Source organism: Xenopus laevis, chromosome 2S (assembly GCF_017654675.1).
Source record: "Xenopus laevis strain J_2021 chromosome 2S, Xenopus_laevis_v10.1, whole genome shotgun sequence".
In the NCBI taxonomy this organism is placed as follows: Eukaryota; Metazoa; Chordata; class Amphibia; order Anura; family Pipidae; genus Xenopus; species Xenopus laevis.
In genome coordinates this window covers 117,163,600-117,188,772 of record NC_054374.1, presented here as the reverse complement: position 1 = coordinate 117,188,772, position 25,173 = coordinate 117,163,600, and the positions used below count along the sequence as shown (strand labels likewise).

The following is a 25,173-nucleotide window of genomic DNA, read 5'->3' as shown; positions in this document are numbered from 1 at the left end:
TGTCACTAATGAGAATGGATCTATAAACCTCTTCCTACATGTTTTAGTGTGTTTGAGAAACACTTCTTCAGTCTATGAAAATAAGCAGCCATTTAGCCATTGAGACAGCCATTCATGGTGAAAAGATTAACTATCACAGGTTACATAGCAGATAAGATCTGTAAAGGTGACCATAATCAGGCAGATTTAAGCTGCCAATTCAGGTTCTTTAGACCGATTCAACAGCAGCGTATGGTTCCTCCTATCGGCTCCCCGACCGATATCTGGCAATGACCAGGTTTGATTTTCCCATCAGATCAAGGTCCGCATTAACTTCCCTTGGTGCCTATTACAGTAATAGTAATTTGATATTACCGGAACCTGCCTTTTGGTGGGTATATTGGAGGTAAGATCTACTTGTTTGGCGTAGTCTACAGAGCTGATTGGTTTCACTTTTTGGTATTAAAGTTCCTTTAACTAGATTACTGGCACATAATTGTCAAGAACTGGCATTGGATTCCTTATCCAGAAAGCTCAGATTATAGGAATGATCATAAAATTGTCAAGCCTCCATACCATACTGACCTAAACAATATATATATATATATATATATATATATATATATATATATATATATATATATATATATATATATATATATATATATATATATATATATATATATATATATAAATAAAAAATAAATAAAAAAAATAATATATATATTATATTATTTTTTTAAATGTACTAAATAAAATGTAAGTTTTTTAACTTTTTGATGGAACACCTGTGTGCATCCTAATTTTTGGATTTTCTATATATATATATATATATATATATATATATATATATATATATATATATATATATATATATATATATATATATATATATATATATATATATATATATATATATATATATATATATATATATATATATATATCTATCTATATTTACTTTTATTGAAAGAATAAGCAGAATGTATTTTTGGCATATTTATTTTGCTCAAATTGAAAAGAAAATATCTTTTATCTATAGGTGTATACTGCTCCTACATCCCCCAATTGATACTGATCAAGACAACCAGAAGGCTGGGAAAATCCATCAGAAAGAACTTCACACTGGGATGTTCAGAAGTACTGGATGAATTTATATTGCTGGTCGTTAAATGTTTGAGTGGTATCTTTCCATGACTTGCGCTAAAGCTGCCTGGTCAAACACAACACTAAGAAACATTTATAAGGCTGCTTATAACCTAGCTGACTTTGGCAATATTACAGATGCAAGAATTACGCACAGAAGATAGATTTAGTTTTAAAGGGAGGTAATCCTGATGCATCTACAGAGCCCCCTGACTGATCCTGACTTTTCGGTCCCATCTTACAAGTGTGGAATGTAAAGTTCTATGATTGTGACTATTGATGCGAAAATTATGTAAGATTTTAGGATGAAAGTTAAAGGAAAACTATACTCCCAAAATGAACACTTAAGCAACAGATAGTTCATATCACATTAAGTGGCATATTAAAGAATCTTACCAAACTGGAATATATATTTAAGTAAATATTGCCCTTTTACATCTCTTGCCTTGAACCACCATTTCATCATGATCTGTGTGCTGCCTCAGAGATCACCTGACCAGAAATACTACAACACTAACTGTAACAGGAAGAAGTGAGGAAGCAAAAGACACAACTCTGTCTGTTAATTGGCTCATGTGACCTAACATGTATGGTTTGTTGGTATGTTTGTGAGTACAGTGAATCCTACGATCCCAGGGGGCGGCCCTTATTTTTTAAAATGGCAATTTTCTGTTTATAATTACCCAATGGCACATACTACTAGAAAAGTATATTATTATGAAAATGGTTTATTTACATGAAGCAGGATTTTACATATGAGCTGTTTTATGCAATATCTTTTTATAGAGACCTACACTGTTTGGGGGGTATAGTTTTCCTTTAAGCTTGTATATTTGGATGATACTATAAATGTTACTTTATTTCACAAGCTCCACAACTTAAATAATGTACAACAATTTTACGTTGATAACTGAAAAAAGTGGGTATTTTCATTTTCGTTTGATGATCATTGATGTTGGAGCGCGAGAGCTTTATTTTCCATTTTTACCAAATACGTTTTCATTAACAGGTATGGGATCAGTTATCCAGAAAGCTCCGAATTACGGAAAGGATGTCTCCCATAGACTATTTTATCCAAATAATCCAACATTTTTAAAAATTATTTCCTTTTTCTCTGTAATAATAAAACAGTACCTTGTACTTGATCCAAACGAATATAATTAATCCTTATCAACAGGAAAACCAGCCTATTAGGTTTATTTAATATTTACATGATTTTCATCCAGATTTAAGGAATAAAGATCCAAATACAGTGCTACGCAATATGTTGGCGCTATATAAATACATGTTAATAATAATTACAATGAAGTATGAACAGCTTTAAGACAAATGGATAAGAAAAAAGCTCTGCACTCTTCTAAAAGTATCTTAAGGATTGCTTAACTGAAAAAAGAAGATAAAACACACAAAATAATGTGCTGAATTGTCAAGAATCCCCCAAGTGTTAGGTTAAGCATGAATACCCACCCTTTGGTTTGACAGCGAGAGATGAAAAAGCAGATGCAGGAGCAGCTTTAGGCTGGTGAATACGCTCACGAGAAGCAACACTGCTTGATGAGGTGTCTATAGTGGAGACAGTTGCACAGAAGCAGCAGAGATTTTAGCAAAATAGAAAACATTTTGTACAGCATGCACCTAGCTGTAGGACCCAGAAAGACAATCATTTTTCCCCACTTTGCCTTTTTTCCCAGAATAGTGGAAAAGTAAAGTAAAGACACACTTTCAAGTAAGCTGCAAAAAATGTTTCCCCCCACACACACATACAAGATAATGCTGGGTTCTTGAAAGGATCCCTGGACAATGGTAACATTACAACAGCTACATTGAATGGACTTCTGAGACTATAGATCTAGTTTTAAATCTAATTTGGCAAACTCCATTATGGCACATGTGTGGTTGCTGTGGTTTCCTCTCCGAAATGAGCACAGTAAATAAACACACATCAGGAAAATGTCTTAAGTCTGTTCCAATTACAGGGGTCCCCCAACTCGTTTTACCTCTAAGTTAGATTTAAATGTAAAATGTGTTAGGTAGCCACACAAACACGAAAAATGTTGCTTGGGAATACCAAATAAAGGATGTTATTGGCTAACTTGTAACACCATGTGGACTACTAGTTCTGCTTGAAGTAAACCTGTGTTCTTAAACCCCAAAATATGCCTTTTAGGCAGGAACAATTTTGAGGCCACTGTTTAGGCATCACAGCTGTACAGAGAGGAAATCATATGAAATCAATACAGACCCTGTGTATTGTCATGAGCACAGACAGACTGAAGGGACAATGAAGGTTAACTAGGGAACCAAAGGGAGGGACTGTATAGTATAGGTCTGATGTCGCTGGGAAGACCCATACCAGCTTTATTTGACTAAGGATGGCTTATCAAGTGAGACAGCAATCTAAAAATTACACAAAAAGTTAGTGTTTCTAGAGAGACCAAAGTTAAGATTTTCAAAAGGTAATGCCTACCAATTGGGACCTGAAAAACAATGCCTTTATGTTGTAGTGTGGCTGGAAAATGATTTTTGCACTGCAAACCTCCCAACAATCCTAATTTTTCCTGGGTCACGAATTAAGTACCTCAAAAGGTTTGAGGTTACTATGAAGTGGCCAATGGTTTAAGCAGATCAAGGATGAGTGGAATTGGAGTGATCAAAAGTCCATATCATCCTTTTGTATGGTATGTCAACATCCACCCAAAACATTTTTTTTTGCTCAAAGTAAGTTTAAACAGTTTTTAAAGAATTTTAATTGCAGCTGCAAGCAGTATTTTTCTCATCCTTTTCTATCCTGGTTTTCACTTTTGAAACCAAATCTATAGGAAATGTTTATTTATTGTATATTGGAAAGTTGTTTTCATTGTGCAGATACAGTTTCTGGGTGGTGGTTTCTCGTCCAGCACAAACAAATTTTCATGAATAAATATTGATTGAATTTTTCTTGTTCTTGGCCATATACTGTATCCGATATAAAAAATGGACACTCGTATGCCATCATTTTACACATGTGGCACGTGTCTGTAAGTATAAGACTATGCAGGTGTTTCCTGTAAGGCGTTCAAGTGAGTGAGCATGAGCACATCCCAAAATGGTGGCTCAAGATAAAAGATATAAGGGAAATTTTTATTTTTATGTATATGTTGAATTGACAAAAATGTATAGGTCATTTATTAGGTTATAAATAATCTTTTTCGCCTTGACAAAGCTATTCAGCGAAACGTACGTCGGCGTTCTTAGTGATCCTCTTGTGGTCAAAGTGAATTTTTTATCTAATCGATCTATCGGTAATATTTAGGCTGGGTTTTCAACGGAAGTGGGGGCAAGAGAGCTCGGGGTCTAATCCTTCCTTATTCTATACAACCTCTTAAATCTTCCTTCCTTTCTAAGGGACCGACGGTTTGTGGCTTTTTAGGGTAACCTAGCCCCTTAATAACATTTAGGGCAAGTTAAATACCAAGGCCACAGCCCCGGCTACCCTGTCCTGCCTTATCTTTGTGGTGTCCCAGGCTCTAGAAAAAAAATCAGGCAGTTAGTTTACGGGACAACTCCACCATCTATTTTTTCCAATTTCTATAACCTAAGTATATGGATTGTGACTTCTATTGCTAACCCACTACCTAAATTTGGTCATTTTTCTATATATATTTTTAATTGATTTTTTTTTTGGGGTTGAATATTCTAATTTATTGCACAGCACTTTACTTAAATCAATGAATTTTTCTATTTATGGATGAATTTATAGCAGCACTAGCACTTTAATAACTTTATTACAATTCTTTATGAATTGTTGTTAGTAAACAAGTGTAATAAATCACGTTGCAGTATTTTTGGCCTATTCTAGAATCATAACGATTGGTAGGGTTCCTTTTTCTTTTCTAAAATAATTTTTGTTTTTTCTGACATCAGTCAGACCTCAACTAATAGTTGTGAATATAATTTTTTGGTATTTGAATAAAGGTATCGTCTTTTAGGTTTACAGTTATAAATAATCTGCCAAGTTTTCTTTCGGAATACATAGCTCTCCATTAGCTAGCTCAAAAAGCCATGAAAAGTAACTGACCTAGAAATGACAAATAATGTACGGTAATGCTTTTTTTTTTTTATCACATTTCATTGTTTATAACCCCAGAATAGGATTCAATGATATTTCATACAATGTCAGGATTTCTGATGACATTTTCTTTGATGCTTTAAACTGGGAACGTCAAGCCTGCAGTTCTGATTTGTACATGCAACATGTTTTACAAATGAATGCTGTACTGGACTATGAACATCTTAAAAAACCCTGAAAAATCCAGGAAAATGGTATAGTAGCTAAATCCATTTTCAAAGTTCATCAAAGTTAGGCACTGATATTCTGGAATTCTGCAATCACACCAATGGGATACTTATGCGTGTGCTATAATTTTCAATGCAGTTGGGAAATTTTGCATGCTTCCATAAAAATCTCAATGAGGGCCACATCTCTAGGCCTCCGGTTGGACAACCTTGAAGTTGAATATTTTTGGCACACAATTGTTTGAAATACATAAACAAGTTACAATGGATGGATGTAACAATCTCCATTAAAAGAATAATGGACCATTAAATTGTGTAATAAAAGGATCTTTATTCAGTGTTCTAACCCCATCCTACAAGTTACCTAAGAAATATAGAAGAACCCAAATTTTACATTTTTTTAGGATTATTTTTAGTCCCACGTTTGTACGTTCTTTATATCTTAAAGGAATTTACATTCCTTTCATGTGGTCCTTTGTGAAACGTAAAAAGGGAGTTCAACTGTATTGCCTAGTTGCCAGGCTGCCAAACAAGTAGATGTGGCCCAAACTGGGATGAGATGATAGTTTCATTCTCAGTCCTAGGCCGATCTGTTGGTAAAAGAACTGCAACACATCTATGCGGTCATTGCCCAAGGCATTTTCTAACTTGCCAGATAGATATTTGGGTGTACTGGCACATCATTAGGTGCCCCCCCATATGGGAAGCAATAAACCACTGACTAGTTCTGCAAGGGCTGAATGGGCAACTTTTAGAGGTCAGTGTATAGCCACCTTTGAATGGTCACAGCTCTTCCATATGGGAAACATCAAATTTAACAGCAGCTGCCGCTCCTAAAGCATATGGCATATATGGTAGGTACTTTACTGTAAAAGAAGTCATGGTGAAAACCCATCCATTTTAACAAATACAAATGAATATCTAAATCAACTAAATTGCATGCAAAAAAAAAAAGGGTCTGAAGAAACAAATGACACAGCTTCAGAAAAATGGATGGATGAGATACATAAGGCTGACAAACTTACTCTGAAGTGGAGACAGAGGCTGCTGGAAGGAGGGGGGCTGCCCGAACACAAATGGACTGTTGACTAGGGAAGAGGGAGGTTTTGCAGCTTGATCAAAGATGGAAGGAGTTGGGAAACTAGGCCGTGACTGAATGGAATTCAGTATGGCACTCAGCTGATCACCTGCAGTGGGCAAAACAGTTAAAACTACAACCCATTATTAAGTATCTCAGAAGCCGACTGTAACTCATTTTAATGGTAGCACTGAATCACGAGTCCAGCCACCTTAAGCAATGCAAAAAAAAAAAGTACTTGTACCAAAACGGGTACTTGTAAGCGCGGATTTAAAAAATTACTTTACAATTTAGTTTAGTTCTCTTAAATCATTAAATGTATGTTTGAATTCACAGTACTGGTAAATCTGAATACTCTACACAAATAAATACAAAGGTCACAATATCTATTGAAGAGGAAATATTTAAATTCATTACAGAAAAAAAAAAATTAAACTTTCTTGGCTAGTGTGTGCTATTTCATATAAAAAAAAAAAAGTTCTCCATTATACAGTTCTGTAGTAGTCATGAACAGCACTCGACTCTTGTCGAACTAAAACCACTGTATTAGACAAAGCTTATCTATTAACCACTATATTAGCAAGTTCACTATAGCTCAAATTTATTTAGAATGGCTGCCATTATGCTACACAACATTAGTCTTTTGAAGCTAATGCACAATTTAAGATTAGATTTAAATGCATACAAAGATCAAATTATCGCGGTTACTGAGGGCAGGAACTATGGGTAGTGAGAAGAGTCCCTTTGCCTAGGGCGCAACAATAAGGAGGCACTTGGCAGGTACCTATTAAGCGTCTTCTGCCTACCCCTAGTCTATGTTCGCTGCCCTCTGTAGCTCTCCCCTCCTTCCTCCCCTCTACTTTACTCCCTTCCACTTCTTCACGCTCCCCTAACTCCACTCCTTCCCCTCCGCTACTGTGCATGCATGCAGTCAGAGTCTGGCCGGGTTGCTAGGGCGTCTGGTCGGCTTAGCCCGGCCCTGGTTTTATGGGTTCTTTATCTCAGAAACAGGAAAACACCATATAACCCCCAATATCATCTGTCTACAGTATTGCCTGAACTTCACATTAGTTCTTGGCTATATAAAGGAAAAGCTAAATAGTTGTGACAGAGCTACACACTGACTTGGGCACAAGGATGGATGATATTGATAAGTAAACGAGATTTGGGATTTAGCTATGAATATAAAACACGGGGGGAATTCACAAAAGTGTTGGGAACGAAAAAATGTCTTTAAAATGTCGTAGAAAGTGTCGTAGCAACAGCCGACAAATTCACAGAGCATTTCTCCGCCAATTTTCCGACATGTACGACACTTTTGAATTAGTGTCGTTAAAAGTGGGCGTGGTTTTTTCGGCACCACTTTTCCCGACATTTTTATGAATTACTCGTAAACTCTTTTTTTTACCGACAATATTTCAGACACTTTAGGCTCTCCAAAATGAAAATGTCAGTCAAATTGTCTTTTAAAAAGTCTTGGTAAATGTCGTTTGTACGATGAAAAGATATACAACATTTTAGAAAATTGTCGGACTTACAAGACATTCAGAGATGGTAACATCTGCCTTTGTGAATTTGCCGTTCGCACGACATTTTACAAATTTGTCGACTACCACTTCTGGGTTACTTATTTTACCGCCACTTTTGTGAATTCCCCCTTAGTCTAGCTATTTATAGTAAGCAAGGTTCAGTTCAATGATGCACCCTACGTTTATTACAGGACACAATTGTTATAAAAAGATACAGGATTTTAAGTCCCAGCTGATATTACTAACCATGTTCAGGTCAACTGAATAATCTATACGATACTTCAGTTACAATCAGCTTGTACAGGGCATTAGGCACCCCATAGCTCTATCCATTCAACTGGGGCAAGAAACAGAGATATGTTATGGTTCTAATCTAAAACATTCTTACAAATGGCACGGTATCCCAAAAAAAACAGCCAAATTGCCTTTCATTGGAAACTATAAATAGCACCTGACCAACATGGATGCCTGCATGTTAGGTTGATTTTCAAAGCGACCAATGAAGGGTGATTTCAGTGGTTTAGCAACATGCTTAGGTCTCTAAAAATATGGAGGAAAAAAGGCCTAAAATCTATCTATAATATTTATAGAGATGCAACACCTTAGCCTGCTGTACAGAATGTTGCTGTCAATAAATATTTTACTTTCCTGCTGAGAGATAGCTTTCAGTATAATTGAACGTTCAACAACACTTTTTGAGAAACTTTGTAGTTAGAGCACTAGGATTATGTAACTTTTCATCCAAAGGCCATTTACTTTAAAGGGCATGTCTAAAATAGAATAAGGCTAGAAATGCTGTATTTTGTATACTAAATATAAACATGAACTTACTGCACAACAAGCGTAATCAAACAAATAATTTATGCTTTCAAAGTTGGCTACAGGGGGCGACCATCTTGTAACTTTGTTAAACATCTTTGCAAGACTAAAGCTGGCCATAGACGCAAAAGATCCGATCGTACGAATCAATGTACGATCGGACTTTCCCATCTCCCGACCTGCCACTAACTATAAAGATCAAAGTCTTACCATTCAGATCAAATATAAAGTTGTAAGAAGAGATCAGCCGATGTTTTGCCCCTGACAGCAATCGTACGATAGTTAAAGCCAATGACAGTCTCCCTCTGAAAATCGTACGATCGGCAATACACACAGAGATATTATCGGCAGCCGACAGAAATTTTCTAACCTGTCCGATCGACCAAACGACCGATCTCAACCGGACGAAAAATGTCGGGACTCTCCGCACACGTTCCGAAAATCGTACAAATCCTCGATTCGTATGATCGGATCTTTGGTCTAGAGCCAGCTTAAGACTGTGCAAATGCTCAGTGTGGTCTGGGCTGCTTAGGGATCGTCATAAACAAAGCTGCTTGAGTTCTGCATGGCTGGGAAGTAAGGCAGGGGCTCCCCCTGCTGTTCATAAGTATGATTGTTTCCCTGCAGAGCAGTTAGGGACCATCTGACAATTCCTATCCACAGCAGTAAATGAAGGGAGAATTTCACTGCACACAGTCAGGTTTCGTCTAAAAACGGTACTCATTTTTTAATTAAAGTATACTGGAAATAGGTTTCTTTTTCATTAAAGAAAGTAAAAATGGGATTTTATTTTTTTGCCTTTACATGCCTTTTAAGGATAATGTCAACTAAATCACTAATACTTGTGGGTTGCTTCTCACTGACATGAAGGAAATAGACCATGGGTCACCCAATACACAGTTACTGACTGGAAAAAGGGGGAGGTAGTGAACGGTGTTTAATACTAACGTTAATGGGAAAAGAACGACAGCAAGGCAGGGATCAAAGCCCCCATTTTTTTTTCACATAAAGCACTTCAAGTTACCTCTAGTAATTATCATTTAAAAATAAAATTACATTACACTTTCTGTTGACTTGGCAAACCCTTAGGGTTGGGGCAGACAAGCAGATTCAGGGAAATTTAGTTGCCTGGCGACTAATCGCCTCTTCTGCGCTAATACACTCGCAGCACTTCGATTTCCAAAGGTGCCCAAAGTTTCCTTGTGAGGCAACTCGGAAATCTAAGCGCTGCGAGTGCATTAGCGCAGGCGATTCTTCATTCGAGCATACGGAAGGCAGATGTAAGTCAGTTCGGGGAGATTGTCACCACGTAGGAGAGGCGATTAGTCGCCAGGCCACTGAATCTCCCCGAATCTGCTCGTCTGCCCCAACCCTTAGGTTGTGGTTACATGGCTGAATGCTCCACTGCAAAAATGAGTTTGGGCAGACCTCTCCTTCTGTTCCACTGTGTATGAGTGCATGCAAGAGGATATACTTTAAATCAATGGAGCAGGGGCACAGAGTGGATCTACTTCTCTCAAAAATACACAGATTGAGAGCAGCCTTCAGCTGTGTGCCCATAACTTAAAGCAACAAGCAAGCAGGCATGCAGGTGCCAATTCTAAATCTAATTTAGTAGGTGTATCACTATAGGAGAATGCCAGCTCAACAAGTAGTAGTTTTGGGAGGCAAATGTTAGGAAATACCCCCCTCCCATTTTTTAAATCTCATTTTTAGATCCACAATTGGTTAAACATTTGTTTTAATACCATTATTTGTGGACAACTTATACTACAACGTACATGCTAGATCAAAAGTAATTCGTGCACCTAACAGTTGATATTGGTTTTTTTGGGTAGTAAGTTTCGGTGCTCCATAATACTCTCTGCTGTCTCCAGCCGTGTATTCCACCTGCACTGGCACAGCAGCAAAGAGGTGTGAGGATGGGAAATGTTGGTGACTTTGTTAACAATCTGGTCTGGGGATACAAAGTAGGTACTGTAGTGTATGCTCACTTGTGTAGCAAAACGTAAAAACAGTTTTTACATCTAAGAAAAAAAAGGCACAGGAGTCTGGGAAGAGGAAGAAAAGGCTTCCTGTGTAAGGAGAGTAGCTGCTTATTACTGTCGGGAGAAATGCAGCAGAAACGGTAAGGGAGCAAACACAGAAAGAAATCTTATAACCACATGAGTGAGAATAGTTACACTCAAGATAATTGTTACTACAGCAGAAAATTCCAATTTCAAAGCTATTTGTTGGTTAAAGCTTATACTCACAGAAAAGAAACTTTTTTTAAAAGGCAGCACCAGGAACAGTAAAGGAAAAGCAAATACGTTCTAAAGTGCCAGCCCAAAAACACTTTGCTGGGCAAGAGTTTCAACTGCTCAACAGATTAAATAGATAATCTGTAGCATAGAAAGCTGCCACCTATATGGGAAAATGATATTCACCCATACTGGAACAAGGTACAGGTATGGGACCTGTTATCTAGAATGCTTGAGACCTGGGGTTTTCCGGATAATGGATCTTTCTGAAATTTGGATCTTCATACCTTAAGTCTACTAGAAAATCATATAAACACTGAATAAGCCCAATAGGCTGATTTTGCTTCCAATAAGGATTAATTATATCTGCGTTTGTATCAAGTACAATGTTTTATTAGGTAAAGGATCCCTTATCCGGAAACCCGATATCCAGAAAGCTCCGAATTACGGAATGGCTGTCTCCCATAGACTCCATTTTATCCAAATAATCCAAGTTTGTACAGAGAAAAAGGAAATCATTTTGAAAATATAGATTATTTGATTATAATGGAGTCTATAGGAGATGGTCTTGCCGTAATTCTGAGCTTTCTGGATAACAGGTTTCCGGATTACGGATAGTGACAGTTCTAGGGTGTTACAGGTAGCATAAAAATGCCTATATTTTATTCCAATAAACTAACATTTTACTCTGTTGTTCCTCTAAACAATGATTGTATCACTTTAAAATGAATTGGAATTACTGCAAGAATCTGCACACTAAGCAGTTTCAGATGCTTGGCAGATGAAGTCAAATCGACAAATCTACACATACTGTCTGTCATGTTGATCAGTTTAAAGTGTTGGTGCAAGAGATTTAGGATGATTGTTGCCGACTGCTATGCTTTCACGTGACAAATGGCTAAAACGTTTTTGCACTAGCACTTGCAGGTAGTTGCCTTAGGCTAATGGCACACATCTGCTGTTTGTGTGCCCGCACCTGGCCTGATACAATGGTTCTGGGTGCAGGCAAGGAGGAAGGCCGATGCAAGCGTAGGGGCCAATTCACGGCCTGTTTTTCAGCGTTTTTCACTAAGCGGAGATTCAGCCCCATGTGGCATCAGCCTAAGCAGGCAAAAAAAGGATTTGCAACTATGACCACCTCAAAATCGGATTGCCAAAGCAAGGATAGTGGCCCATTTGCCTTTACCTTGAAAGTTAAAAAAAAAAAAAAAAAGGGTTTTGTAATTGGATCAATTTTTTTTTTTACAGTTACTGGTAGACATAAGGGAATTGCATGATATATTCATAATGTCTAACGTTATAAATCAACTTACATCCAAAAACTAAAGCAAGTTTACCTTTGTCATTCCCAAGGCCATAATCAAAGCCGGACACAATGTTTCCACTTGTGCTAGGGTGAAACATTTGAATGGTGAAAGGGCTTGGAGGTGGAGTTTGAGAACTTTGGTCCAAAATTTGCTCTGTTGAAAAAAAGAGAGATATTAACATGCCTATGGGACAACTTGAATCCCATTATCAAAGGGCTGTTTTCATAGAACGGCCCACTACAGATATTTAGGATAACTTATTCAGGCGTTCTTGCACTAATACTACTTTAAAATGTTTTTTTTATTTAATTATTTTCAGACATAAAGAAATAATAATGTAGTTTGCTCAAGTTGTTGTGCATATGGTGAAAATATGGTTGAAACTGGGCCAACTGCCTAAGCAGATTTTTTGCAAATGCTGGATAGAGATGCGAGATACATTGATCTAGGTATAGTAACCAATAGCAAATGGTAGCATTTAACGGTCTTTTAAAAACATGTATGCAGGGTCAGATTTCCCAGTTACTTTCTTTGATGATGTGGCTAGCACGATGCAGAAGTGGCTCATTTGTGCACAAACGACTAATCAGCTACAGGCAGCTCCAAGTGGAGCTTTGTCTGCCAACTGGCCTATGCCTGAGGGTGCCATGTATCATACTTGTAAAGGGTCTAGTAGTGGCTAGTGGGACTGTCTGACTGGATCTGGAGGGAGGGGCAGACAGGCAAGCCTGCAGAACAAACTACCAAGGCTACAGCTGAGCAAAAAAACCAAAACAAAACCCCACAAATTCTCATTTTGGTGCAAAATAATTGTTAAAGGGAAACTATCGCGAAAATGAAAAATTAAGCTTCATGATACTGAATAATATATTTTCTAAATATAATCAACTAAACAATTTTTGAAATAATCAAGTTACTCTTCACTGTCCCCCTCTCAGAATCTGTCTGTGTTCATTCTGCCTTCATGCAAGGGTTGGGTGTCAGATTTTGAATGACGGTTAAATCCAATTAGGGGGGCTTCTTTTGCTTTGAAGATGTGTTAGAGCTCACTCTATTAGAATCACCATCCCAACAAGTCCTGTCTCTCTACATGCGAAAGTCATGTTATATTGTTATGTTTGACATGTTTGTGCCAAAGTCAGTTATTTTGTTAGACTGTTTGTGCTGCAATCAATTATTTAATGTGAGCTCCAATACATCTGCTAGGAAAGGAAGCCCCCTCTATAAGAGATATTGGATCTAACAATGACTGACCCCCAACTCCTGCAAAAAGACAGAATGAAGAGAAACAAATACCGAGAGAGGGATACTGAAGACAAACTTGATTATTTCATAAAATTGATTGTATTTAGAAAGTTTATTTTGGTATGATGATACTTCTATCCAATTTTCATTTTCTCAATAGTTCCTATTTAATGATCTCTGGTAATGGTCTGACTGGCTCTGGAAAGAGTGAGGCTCTGTAGGACAGCCTGGACCAGGCTACAGCTGACCGGAGCCAAGAGTCAGTAGAAGTAGAGATAGTGGGGCTCATTTATTAAAGGACCAGTAACATCAAAAAAAATTTTTTAAAAATTCGTTAGAATACAATGAAAAAAAACACCAGGACAAGTTAAACTTTTAAATTGCAAATCCTTTATTAAGGAATAACTTACTGAAACTCGACTTCCTGTCCCCTACAGAAAAGGCGACACGGCGACCATCCATACTGCGATGCTCGATTTCTCCTCCCTGGGTATTGTAGTGACAGCGTGTGAAGGAGGCTGAAGCTGTAGGAGCATTGGCAGGGTTTGTTCGTCTCCCCAGTCCATGTCTCCTGCACTCAGCCCTCATGGTTCAACATAGAGTTCGGACAGCAGCAGCATGTCGAGCGGCAGCCCCCACAGTATCCCGTCTAACAGGTCCGTCAATCTGGAGATTGCAGAGACTCACCACCCGCACCAGCACCACAGCCACGGCTTCAGCGTGAATATGCCTCTTCCTGCAGTGTAGCTTTCCTGTGAAGCACATGCGCTGCCGCGCACCAGTGACCCGTCTAGTCTTACACAGGAGCCGAATACTCGGGAAGATGCACAAAAGTGCAGATAACACCCAGTACTTGAACAACTATACACCGGTGAAATAATAACACTCGCCCCCCATCAACCACCGATACACAGCCGTTATTTAGAGCTCCCCCGCCACTCGGCGCTTCTGTTAGCACTATGTAAGCGCTCCTTACAGGTACCTGGTGACCATGGCGCCTCATTAATAGTATTTTCCTGTAGGGCGCGGGCCCTTCTGGGGCGGAAACAGGGGTGATACGGTATCGGTGGTTGACGGGGGGCGAGTGTTATTATATCACCAATGTATAGTTGTTCAAGTACTTTGGTGCATCTTCCCGAGTATTCGGCTCCTGTGTAAGACTAGACGGGTCACTGGTGCGCAGCAGCGCATGTGCTTCACAGGAAAGCTACACTGCAGGAAGAGGCATATTCACGCTGAAGCCGTGGCTGTGGTGCTGGTGCGGGTGGTGAGTCTCTGCAATCTCCAGATTGACGGACCTGTTAGACGGGATACTGTGGGGGCTGCCGCTCGACATGCTGCTGCTGTCCGAACTCTATGTTGAACCATGAGGGCTGAGTGCAGGAGACATGGACTGGGGAGACGAACAAACCCTGCCAATGCTCCTACAGCTTCAGCCTCCTTCACACGCTGTCACTACAATACCCAGGGAGGAGAAATCGAGCATCGCAGTATGGATGGTCGCCGTGTCGCCTTTTCTGTAGGGGACAGGAAGTCGAGTTTCAGTAAGTTATTCCTTAATAAAGGATTTGCAATTTAAAAGTTTAACTTGTCCTGGTGTTTTTTTTCATTGTATTCTAACAATTTTTTTAGAAAAAAATTTTGATGTTACTGGTCCTTTAATGCACATAATCTGGCACAACTGAATATATGCGACATTTTGTGTGCACATGCAAATACATTTGCGTTACATTGACCGTAAAAGATTATTTTTGTAAATGTTTTGTTTATGCCCATGTCGCAAATATCGGGAAATTATCATGAAAATAATGACGTCTTTCTTGGGGGCGTGGCTGTGGGTGTAGCTTCAGTGTGCAATTATTTGGAGTTAGGCAATTTGTTAAGATGTGTGCCTACCCAGCGGCATTGATATTTTTACGACTGGTAATTTGTGCTGTATGTATAACGCAGCTGTGGCCAGTAGACCTAGTACGTGTGCATAATTTATCACAAGTCTTGCGACAGAAAATGTGCGGTTTCCTGCGACGCAAATGTCTGTGTCCAAAGTAACACTTACTGCACTTAGTGTGTTACATTATAAAATAAATGCATGTGCTGGTCAAAAGTTTAACCTATGCGACCTTTACATCAATGCGCTGCTTTAATAAATGAGCTCCACTATCTACTACTCTCTAGTCATCTCATCTGGCTGCAAAATAATTATAAGGGTCATCTGGGACTGTCTGACTGGGTCTGAGAGCAGGGTTGGACTGGGCCAGTGGAAAAAAATGGAGGGATGCTCTGTCGGGTGAAAGTGCTAAAACAAGCCCCTCCCACAACCATAAGCCACACCCATTGTTATAAAACGCCTCTCACACCAATACTTTCTGATTTCACACACTTCAAAGCAAAACCATTTTGCCATTTCCATTTTGGTATTTCCTTCTAATGCACAGTTTAATGCCCAGTAGATTTACATATGTGACCTGTAGGGACCCCAAAATAAAAATGGTGCATATCACTTAAAATTTGTTGCAAAGTTGCTAAGAATAAGAACATACTAAAAGGTAACAAAGGTGAATCACCTAAAAATGAAGACCAACAGAAGAGTTTTCAAGATTACTATGGTCTACCATTCTACATCACAGTAAATGCTGATATATTAATATACATTTCCAATTAAACAGGACCATTACTTTTAGGGTTGACATGCTGCCCATTTGGAATAATATTAGAAGAATATGTTAAATTATGATAACTTGCCATCCTCATGCTGAAGATATCGATTGCCACTAGGATCTCTAGCCAGGGACCAAGCCTCGCCTTCATCATTCTCACAAAACTCTACCATGCTGTTCTTATCAAGCTGCACCCATGTTCCTTCAGAACTGACCACCTGGTGCAGAAACAGAGACCACAAGTTTCATGGAGATCTTGCACTTAAAAGAACAGATGATTAATACGGATGCTTGCATGCTATCAAAATCCAGTTTATAGTAATTGCTAATTCCAGCAAGGTATCGGGTGTGACATAAAAGACCAACAGCTTAAAGTTCAACAGAATATGTATTTATCAGTTGTCAGAATGTAAAATAAACAGTCCAGCAAGAAACACCAAGCTTACCATTTAGCAATACATCTTTACACAAGATGCATTTACCTATCCAATACAAATAAGAAATAGCATGACACACTACAACCTGATTTACAGTTCGTACCAAAATGTCAGAACACTGCATAGTCATTTCACACTATAAACATAGAAGTGCAAAGTAATTTAGCTACGTGTGAAAATAAGTTTTTAAAAGCACACACATGTTAAAGTGGTTCATTGGTTTGCAAGCAGTGGCATTATTTATACTGCTCTAAACTTGGAAAAGCGGATTTACAGGGGAAAAGAAAAATCAGAGCCAAGAAAACAAACAAAAATAAAAGTGGAAGATGAAGCCGTATTGCTCCGATTTATGTATGGTATATGCTGTGTTAATTAAGTTAAACTTTAACTACACAAATCCATACCTCGCCCACAGCCTTGACTTTGTTTCCCAGTACTAACATTCCAATTGGGATACCTCTAAGGTTTGGGCAGCTTCTGATGTTGTGACCAGATGGCCCAGTCTTGACTACCTTGTAAAGGCCAGGTCCACTCCTGAGTACAGGCACTTCATGTTCTTGCACTGTTACTTCCTGGGTACAGCGTGTTTTTAAAACCTCATCAGACACACATGCCTGCTCCTTAAAAAAGAAAACAAAAAAGTAATATCTATAAGAACGTGTAATGGTAATAAGAATGGTTTTAGATTTAACAGTTTCAACACAGGATATGAATCTGCAATCTACTTTGTCCGCAATCTTAAAACAACACACCAATGCTGAAAGACTGCATTTAGTACGGGTTTAATTTATTAAAATTAAAATTGTTTGCAGATGTACCCAGAAACTGCTGCTTAGGGATAATAATTAAAAGGGTCTGTTCACCTTCCAAACGCATCTTAGTATTATTGTTTTCAAACAAACAATATTTTTTTCTTCCTAAAAATTTAAAGATTAAGATTTCAATTTATTTTCTACTCTCTTGTATTTCCCAGAAGCAGCTAAGGGGCAGATCTATCTAAGGTCGAGTTGAATTTTCTATGAAAAGCTATTTTTTGTATACTAGGACTATGGAATAATCCAAATTCCATTCAAAGTTGAAAAAAATTGGAAAAAATGTGAATATCAAAATTTATCATGTATTGTTTCTTTAAAAATTTGAATTCGACCACTCTCCATCTAAAACCTGCCGAATTGCTGTTTTAGCCTATGGGGGACCTCCTAGAACCTATTTGGCGTCAATTGGTGGACTTTGTAAAATCTAAGTTTTTTTGGGGGGGAAAAACTTCTAATCAAATTCGATCTAATGCGCTATTCCTTTGATTCGTACGATTTGAATTTGGTTGAATACAGACCTATTCGACCAAAAAAAAACCTTAGACTTAATTTCAGTTGGTCTTTTTAAATTCGAATTTGGAAGTTTTTTCAATTCGAAATTCGACCCTTAATAAATATGCCCCTTAGAGTGTCAGGGGGTCAATAAAAAAATTATAAATAAAAAAAAAAAGTAAAAAAAGCCCAAAGTTACTCTCTCTATACCCTGAACTGAAACCAACCGCAGATCACCATTATTGCAATCTGTAAAATGTCTAGAGACAGACAGAGAGAGAGAGAGAGAGAGAGAGAGAGAGAGAGAGAGAGAGAGAGACAGAGAGACAGAGAGAGAGAGAGAGAGAGAGAGACAGAGAGAGAAAGAGAGAGAGAGAGAAACTTTGGGCCCGAGAGGAGGAGATTTACAGGCTAGATTGTTGAAAGCGGGGGCAAAATGGATTTTTAAATTATGTACGAGACAGCCTAGGGGTCTGAACTCTGTCTTTGACAATTGTTTTTTCTAATATGGAGTAGGAGTTTGTGCAAGAAATCGCTATATAGAAAAGGTTCTGAAATTTAAGGAAATTAATTGAACAAATATTTGTATCCACTTTGGCATGAAGATTGTAATTTATTTGGATGTAATAGTATCGATTTGCACAAAAGTTACTTAACATAAATTATTAAATGAGATTGTGGAGAGTCTTCAGGTACTGAAATATGGATTTATTTGTTTAAAAAGGAGAATCTACATTTTTAGAAAATATATGTATTCAATTAACATATACAGAATTGATGAACTGTTTTTAAGGGTTTACCTGAATTGCTTTTAAAAATTATGTAATTAAGGGGTTAACTTTTTTAATTACTGGGAGGGATTAAGTGGGGTTTAAATGGCGGGTTTGCCAATGGGGAGCGAGGTCTCTGATGAAGTGCAGTGACACAAAACGCGTCAGACCTCATGGCGCAGGGTTAACAGATTGTCAATATGTTTAACAAATAAAATGAAGTTCTTTTATCGATGAATTGATGAGCATGCGATTCCTTGATGTGGATCCTGAGAGTGCGCTGTCCGTAAATTTGGTTTGTGCAGATCTGGGTCATGACCATGACTGCATCAGGTAACTTTTTTTGTATCATTGGGGTCTGATATTACCTCTACCTTCTGGGACCATTACTTAGGGGGCTTATCTGACTGGTTAACCCTGATAACCCATGACAGTAGATGGCAGACCTGATTCTACCAAAGAATCTGTGGAGGGTTTTAAGCACAAGCACAGCAACAGCCCCCTGCCCCACTCGTTTCCGCCTCTACCAGCTTGTGCTGTTCTTCACTTTTAGAGAGTTGTTTAGAGAGCAGGGAACACGAGCAGGATGAGGGGCCTGGTACTATAGCTTCTACATCTATAGAGGAATGACCCCATGGTCCACTCCGCCTTGAAGGGTATGTTTCTTTTATAGTTACACCACTATATAAGAGTCTTAATACCAGGCTAAAGAAAAAAAAGGCACTATTTCTATTTTACACCACTTGAGACCTGGTGTAACCTGCTTAAGCCAATAGCAAATATTTCTACTCATACTCCAAATTATTACACAGATTTATATTTATGTTATTTTCAATAATATAAATAACAAGTAGCAACCTATTAAACATGCTTTACACAGCATACCATGGCCTTTAATAGTCTGTCCTATTCCAATGCTACACACCTTTAAAAGTTTTTTGGATTCAGATTTGCATCTGCTTTGAGTACACATTATCAGAATGTGGAATCTATGGGTGAAGGCCTTGCCATAATTAAGAGCGTTCAGGATAATTGGTTTCTGGATAAGGGACCCCATATTTGTACTTAAAGGGATTCGGTCATGATTTTTATGGTTTACTTTCTAAATTGCACTGTTTACACTGCAAATAATTAACTCTACCATTAAAAATTTAATTTTTGAACTAACAAATTTTTCTTGGTGTGGTAGCAGCCATCTTAGTGAATTGTGCCCGATTCTGAGAAGGAGCCAGTACTTGAGGATGGAACTGCTTTGAGACAGCCAGTTTCTCCCCTTCTCATTGTACTTCAATACTACCTTATCCAGGTTACCTAGTGGTAAACATGAGAATAGCACTCAAGCAAAAAAATAAAAAAATAAAAAAGCAGGGAGAAATTTTCGCAATGCAAAAAAACTTCAGCAAAAGTGTCGGGTAGTTGCTATCTGGTTAGCTGCCCATTGTTCTGTTGATAGATGGCTGATGGGCTGCTGGGGAGGGGGAGAGAGGGGTAGAACTTGCAGTGTAGCAATAAAGAGTGACTGAATTTTATCAGAGCACAAGTCATATGTTTCGGGGCACCTGGGAAATATCTAGCCCCATGCCAAATTTCAAAATTAAATATTAAAAAAAAAAAAAATTTTAAAAAAAGGGGGGGGGAATTTCAGTGCAGAATTCTGCTGGAGAAGCACTATTAACTGATGCGTTTTGAAAAACAAAAAAACAAGTTTTGCTGTGACAGTATCCCTTTAAAGGACATGTAAAGATTTACCACAGGGAGAGCTGCTTGTGTCATATCTATACTGTATATTATATACATTAAGTGTACATTTTATGTATATGTTGCATGGTGTATTTAAGAATGTTAAATCGTAGATAGTATCAGGACAAAACAGAGACAAGCTTCAAACATATCCTATTTAACACATATTTGCCATGTCTCCTCCCCTTTCAGCAAGGGCAGTTAAAAATTCAATCCTTCCTGTCTCCACACTATTTCCCACCTTTTGTTGCCCTGATTCTGAAAACTGCCTCAGGAATCCATACTCAACTCCCAAGAGTCACTGACCAATCAGAACCTGACACATACCTATGGCCAGTCTTTCGGTTACTACAATAGGCTAGATTAATCCTGGAGTCAGGACACAGATGCCAGACCAAATGGCTCATGAGGATACTTTGGGTGACTTTGGAAAACAAAGCGCTCCAAGTGTCAACCCGCCGTCGATTTACATTCTAGCCGGTGGGAGGCAGTTCAGGGAGATTAGTCGCCGAAGAAGAGAAGATTTGTCGCCGGGCGACTAATCTCCCCGAATCTGAGCATGTGCCCTGACCCTTATAACCAGGAATACTTGTGTATATTTATTCTCATATACACATGTACATATTTCCATATGATATACAGTGTATTTCCCTGGGAAGACGTGCCAACATTTAGGCAACCCCCACTAAATTACGAAAATTGTAGTTTTTTAGTACCTTCAGAATATTTGGTTGGATAAATTTGTAGAGGGGCTATTTGGGTTGACCTTGTTGCAGTAAATTGTGTTAAAAAAAAAACCAAAAAACTTGCTGGCATAAAGGTTATATGACTGAACATATTTGTGAATACACTTTTCCGAAAAAATCTTTGCGGGGAAGAAAATCTGAAAAAAACCCCCTCTGTTTCTGATTTTTGCGCAGATCGAAAAATCTGAATGCTGGATTTTCTAATTCTGACTTTTCCATTCTCGGGGTATAAATAAAGCCCAAAAAATTGTGGGTTTTTTTCCAGTAAAACTTCGGATTTTGGCTAGCCATTGTGGTGTTAAATGCCATCTGTTTAAGAGTTTGGTATGGGTTTCCATGTATTTAGTACAGGTATGGGACCTGTTATCCAGAATGCTCTGGACCTGGGGCTTTCCGGATAGAAAAGTCTCCTAGAAAATCATGTAAACATTAAATAAACCCAATACGCTGGTTCTGCTTCCAATAAGGATTAGTTGTATCTTAGTTGGGATCAAGTACAAGCTACTGTTTCATTATTACAGAAAAAAAGGAAATCATTTTTTAAAACTTGGTAAAATGGAGTCTATGGAAGACAACCTTTCCATACTTCGGATTTTTCTACATAAAATGTTTCTGGATAACAGATCCCATACCTGTACATTTGGTGGCCTTTAGATGATGTAAGTTTATCTTACATAATAAATATAGTCTTCTAGCTTGCACTACTGTGGCTAATCTATTGGCAATAAATTGCCCCAGAAGCTTTACTTCTTCTTTAATGAAATTAAGATAATCTTTAGGCTTTTAAAGCCCAGTATGAAAGCTGTAATTTACTACCCTAGCTAATTCCACCAAACACATTAATTGTGATTATATGAGGGAGTAAAAGAACTAGAAACACTAATTTCCGCACAACTCACCTGAGAGATAAAAGCTTTAGCGGTCCAAGAAAAAACATCATAGTCCCTGGCTCCTTGGCTAGCATAAAAGATATTCTAAGCAATAAAGTTTGAGAAAGAAATATCAAGGCAGAAAAGTCAAAAAGAAAAGCAAGGTGCGTGAAGAATCAAGAAAGGAATATAGAGTTAGTACCAATGAGTGCTATGCACAGCCACTTGTGTTTGCGGAATTCAGCTTCAAATGTGAGAAGCTTGTAATGGATGTAGTGTGTCATGCCATTTACAAAACAAGAAAATCGGTCTGTTGAGTAAGAACCAAGCTACTGCAACTCTTACCATGATCACAGAAATATTGTGCCACAAATGCATTTTTTTTTTAAGAAATAGAATGTCATAGAACATTAGAAAGTAAGCATTTCCTGAATAAGAATACAGTTTAAAATATTTAATAACACAAACAAAAATTACACACAAACACACACAACTAGCACTCTTTGGCAAAATGTGCCACATTGCTAAACACAGTATGGACAAGTGAAAAATAAGGGAAGTCTACAAAGTTGCACCATAATTGATTTTCACAAATTCAGTCTTCAAAACATTTGGCCATGAAGGCATTTTCCAATTTAGATCAGGGCTAGGAATTTTTAACCCCAAAAAAGAATCTCTTGAAAAGTCAAGCTTTCTGAAATAAAAAAGTTATTTCAGAAATATATATTTCCATTTTGGTCTTCGCCTGGAGCCACAGGAATGTAGTTGAGACCGACTATGCGCATACAAAAGGTGTATATAAATAAATGCTGTACCGAACAGCAGATGAATAGAAACTTGAAGCCGAGTTTGATGCCTGCTAATGCAATTTTATAGGCAAGTAATTTAATTTCCTTGCAGCATTTTACTCCATAGGATTTCTGTTCCATAGAACACCACACAGTGGAAGAAAAGAAGCTAGCTGAGGATGTATTACAGATTCCACAAATAGAATAATTAGTACCTTATTTTGAAATCTTTATAAAATTTCTGCTTTTGTATTTACAATTGCTATAAACATACAGAATGTGTTTTCCTATGTGTTTTCTGATTTGTAATAGCTTTGATGGCCCATTTAGGATATATGAATGCATTCTGGTTCACACCTTGATTCAGTTCAGGGCAGAAATCTCTTAAGCCTTTGAACACTTAAAGGCAAGAAGATATTTTTTAAACCTATAAATTAAAATAATGTGCCTTAAATATCTTTTTTTAAAGGATGCTTTTTACTTACATCAACAGGAGCCAGAAGACTCTTGCCAAGATGCTGATTAAATGAGAGGCACCAAGCTTCATTGTAACCATTCATGTTAGGAACATACTTCTTTACTGTGTCATCACTCAGTCTTAGCCACACACCATCATCATTGTGGATCTAGATGGGAAACAAGCAACAATAGCGAGCCATGCTCTCCTGTAACTGCTTCACTGCCAGCAAGTCCTAATTACCTGCTCAGTGTGACATTGGCATACGTGAAGCAGTCAAAGCCACACAACATGCAAAACTGAGATAAAGGAATATAGGTGATAAAGGAGTATAGGTGAAACAGTGTGGAGAAAAGTGATAAAGCAAGGCCATTGTTGACTAAAATGCAAGCAAATATTGGCTGATATTGCCTATTGATATAGGTAGTGAAAATTACAGAACTCACATGATAGCATATCAGACAGCTCTGGAATGAAGTTTGCCACTGACTCAGTTTCATATATATTAGGTTACACAATAAATATTTTCAGCAGCTAGATGCTATTGTTGTGACATTTTTTCCCAGTTTATTGTAGACAAAAGCTCTGGTGTGTACTATTTATACAATTTGCATTAATTATAAAAGTTATTAATTTGCTTTGACATTTATTATAATAAATGTAACGTAAGCCTGTTAATAAATGACGGTAATTTCTGTTGCAAAAATCTTTAACACTTGCATTTTCTAGCAAAGTAGACTGTGTTTCAGCGTTAATTCCAAAAGACAATATGAACAGCAACCTAAACTATGCAAGAATTTACCTCATCAACAAAAGCGATGGTTCCATTGACTTTCACTATGCCTATCTGCTCACTCTGTAGGGAGGGGTGGCTACGAATACGGAGCCCTGCACTGTCCTTGGCCACAAATTTGCGAACCTATGAAGCAGAAGTGGACAGAAAGAAGAGAAAACCTAAGCGCAACTGTACAACAGGAAGGATGCAAGAATCAAGACTTCATAGTTAAGGCAACAAGGGCTGGGAAGGTTACAGATTGTTGCTCGTTTCCCAATCAATGAAATTATAAAAATTCACAGCAGTTGTCTGGGCTGGCTGTGAAGCACATCTCTGTATTTGTAACAGCATAGCTTTATTGGTACGATGAAGGTAACTCAGATACACAGCCATCCACTTCATAATACAAACAAACATTTGTCAGTGAGCTTTTTCTTGTTTATTCATAATGTGCCATAATAGACATTTATTTCCTGGTATTTCTATAGCACCAACACATTTACAAAGTGCATAGAGATATTATAAATCATTTGCATCAGTCCCTGCCCCACTGGAGCTTCCAATCTATAGTCACTACCACATTCACTATGGTCAGTTTTGTCAGGAGCATGCCTGTATGTTTATGGAGTGTGGGAGAGTCTTCATCCAACACATAACTTTAAATACTAAGGAAACTTTGTGATTTTGTGCTCACTAGGTAATTTAAAAGACTGTCCTTTTAGCAACACTTTTGTCATTCTTGTTACAGAAAGCTAGCTAAAATCGTGAAGTTTTCAAAGCTGATAAAAATTTAATTATAAATATACAGACACACAATGAAAAGATCATTTTGGAACGAATCAGGGTTGCACATGCCCCTTTAACCACCGTACCACAGGAATTAATTATGGTTTCCATTAACTAAAGATGAACAACCACACTGTGTTATTACAAGGGCTTAGCCTTAGACTCAGATAAATGAGACTCTGATTCTCATCTACTTTAGCTCTTAAAAAAATAAAGCTAG

General features: G+C 37.8%; 1 protein-coding gene across 24 annotated transcripts in view; it reads right to left on the bottom strand.

Moving 5' to 3' along the window:
* Window positions 1-25,173, bottom strand: part of mycbp2.S (MYC binding protein 2, E3 ubiquitin protein ligase S homeolog) — a 142,950-nt gene that overhangs the window by 32,338 nt on the left and 85,439 nt on the right. For 9 of the 24 annotated variants that reach the window (XM_041584309.1, XM_041584314.1, XM_041584321.1 and 6 more), the window contains 8 exons: window positions 24,195-24,311; window positions 23,421-23,561; window positions 22,178-22,252; window positions 17,120-17,335; window positions 16,364-16,496; window positions 12,407-12,529; window positions 6,426-6,611; window positions 2,593-2,688 (listed from right to left, as the gene is read on the bottom strand). In XM_041584309.1, the coding sequence (XP_041440243.1) occupies window positions 2,593-2,688; window positions 6,426-6,611; window positions 12,407-12,529; window positions 16,364-16,496; window positions 17,120-17,335; window positions 22,178-22,252; window positions 23,421-23,561; window positions 24,195-24,311 (1,087 nt within the window). The remainder of the gene's footprint in view (window positions 1-2,592; window positions 2,689-6,425; window positions 6,612-12,406; window positions 12,530-16,363; window positions 16,497-17,119; window positions 17,336-22,177; window positions 22,253-23,420; window positions 23,562-24,194; window positions 24,312-25,173) is intronic. The other 15 variants (XM_041584320.1, XM_041584331.1, XM_041584326.1 and 12 more) reach the window with 13 other exon arrangements.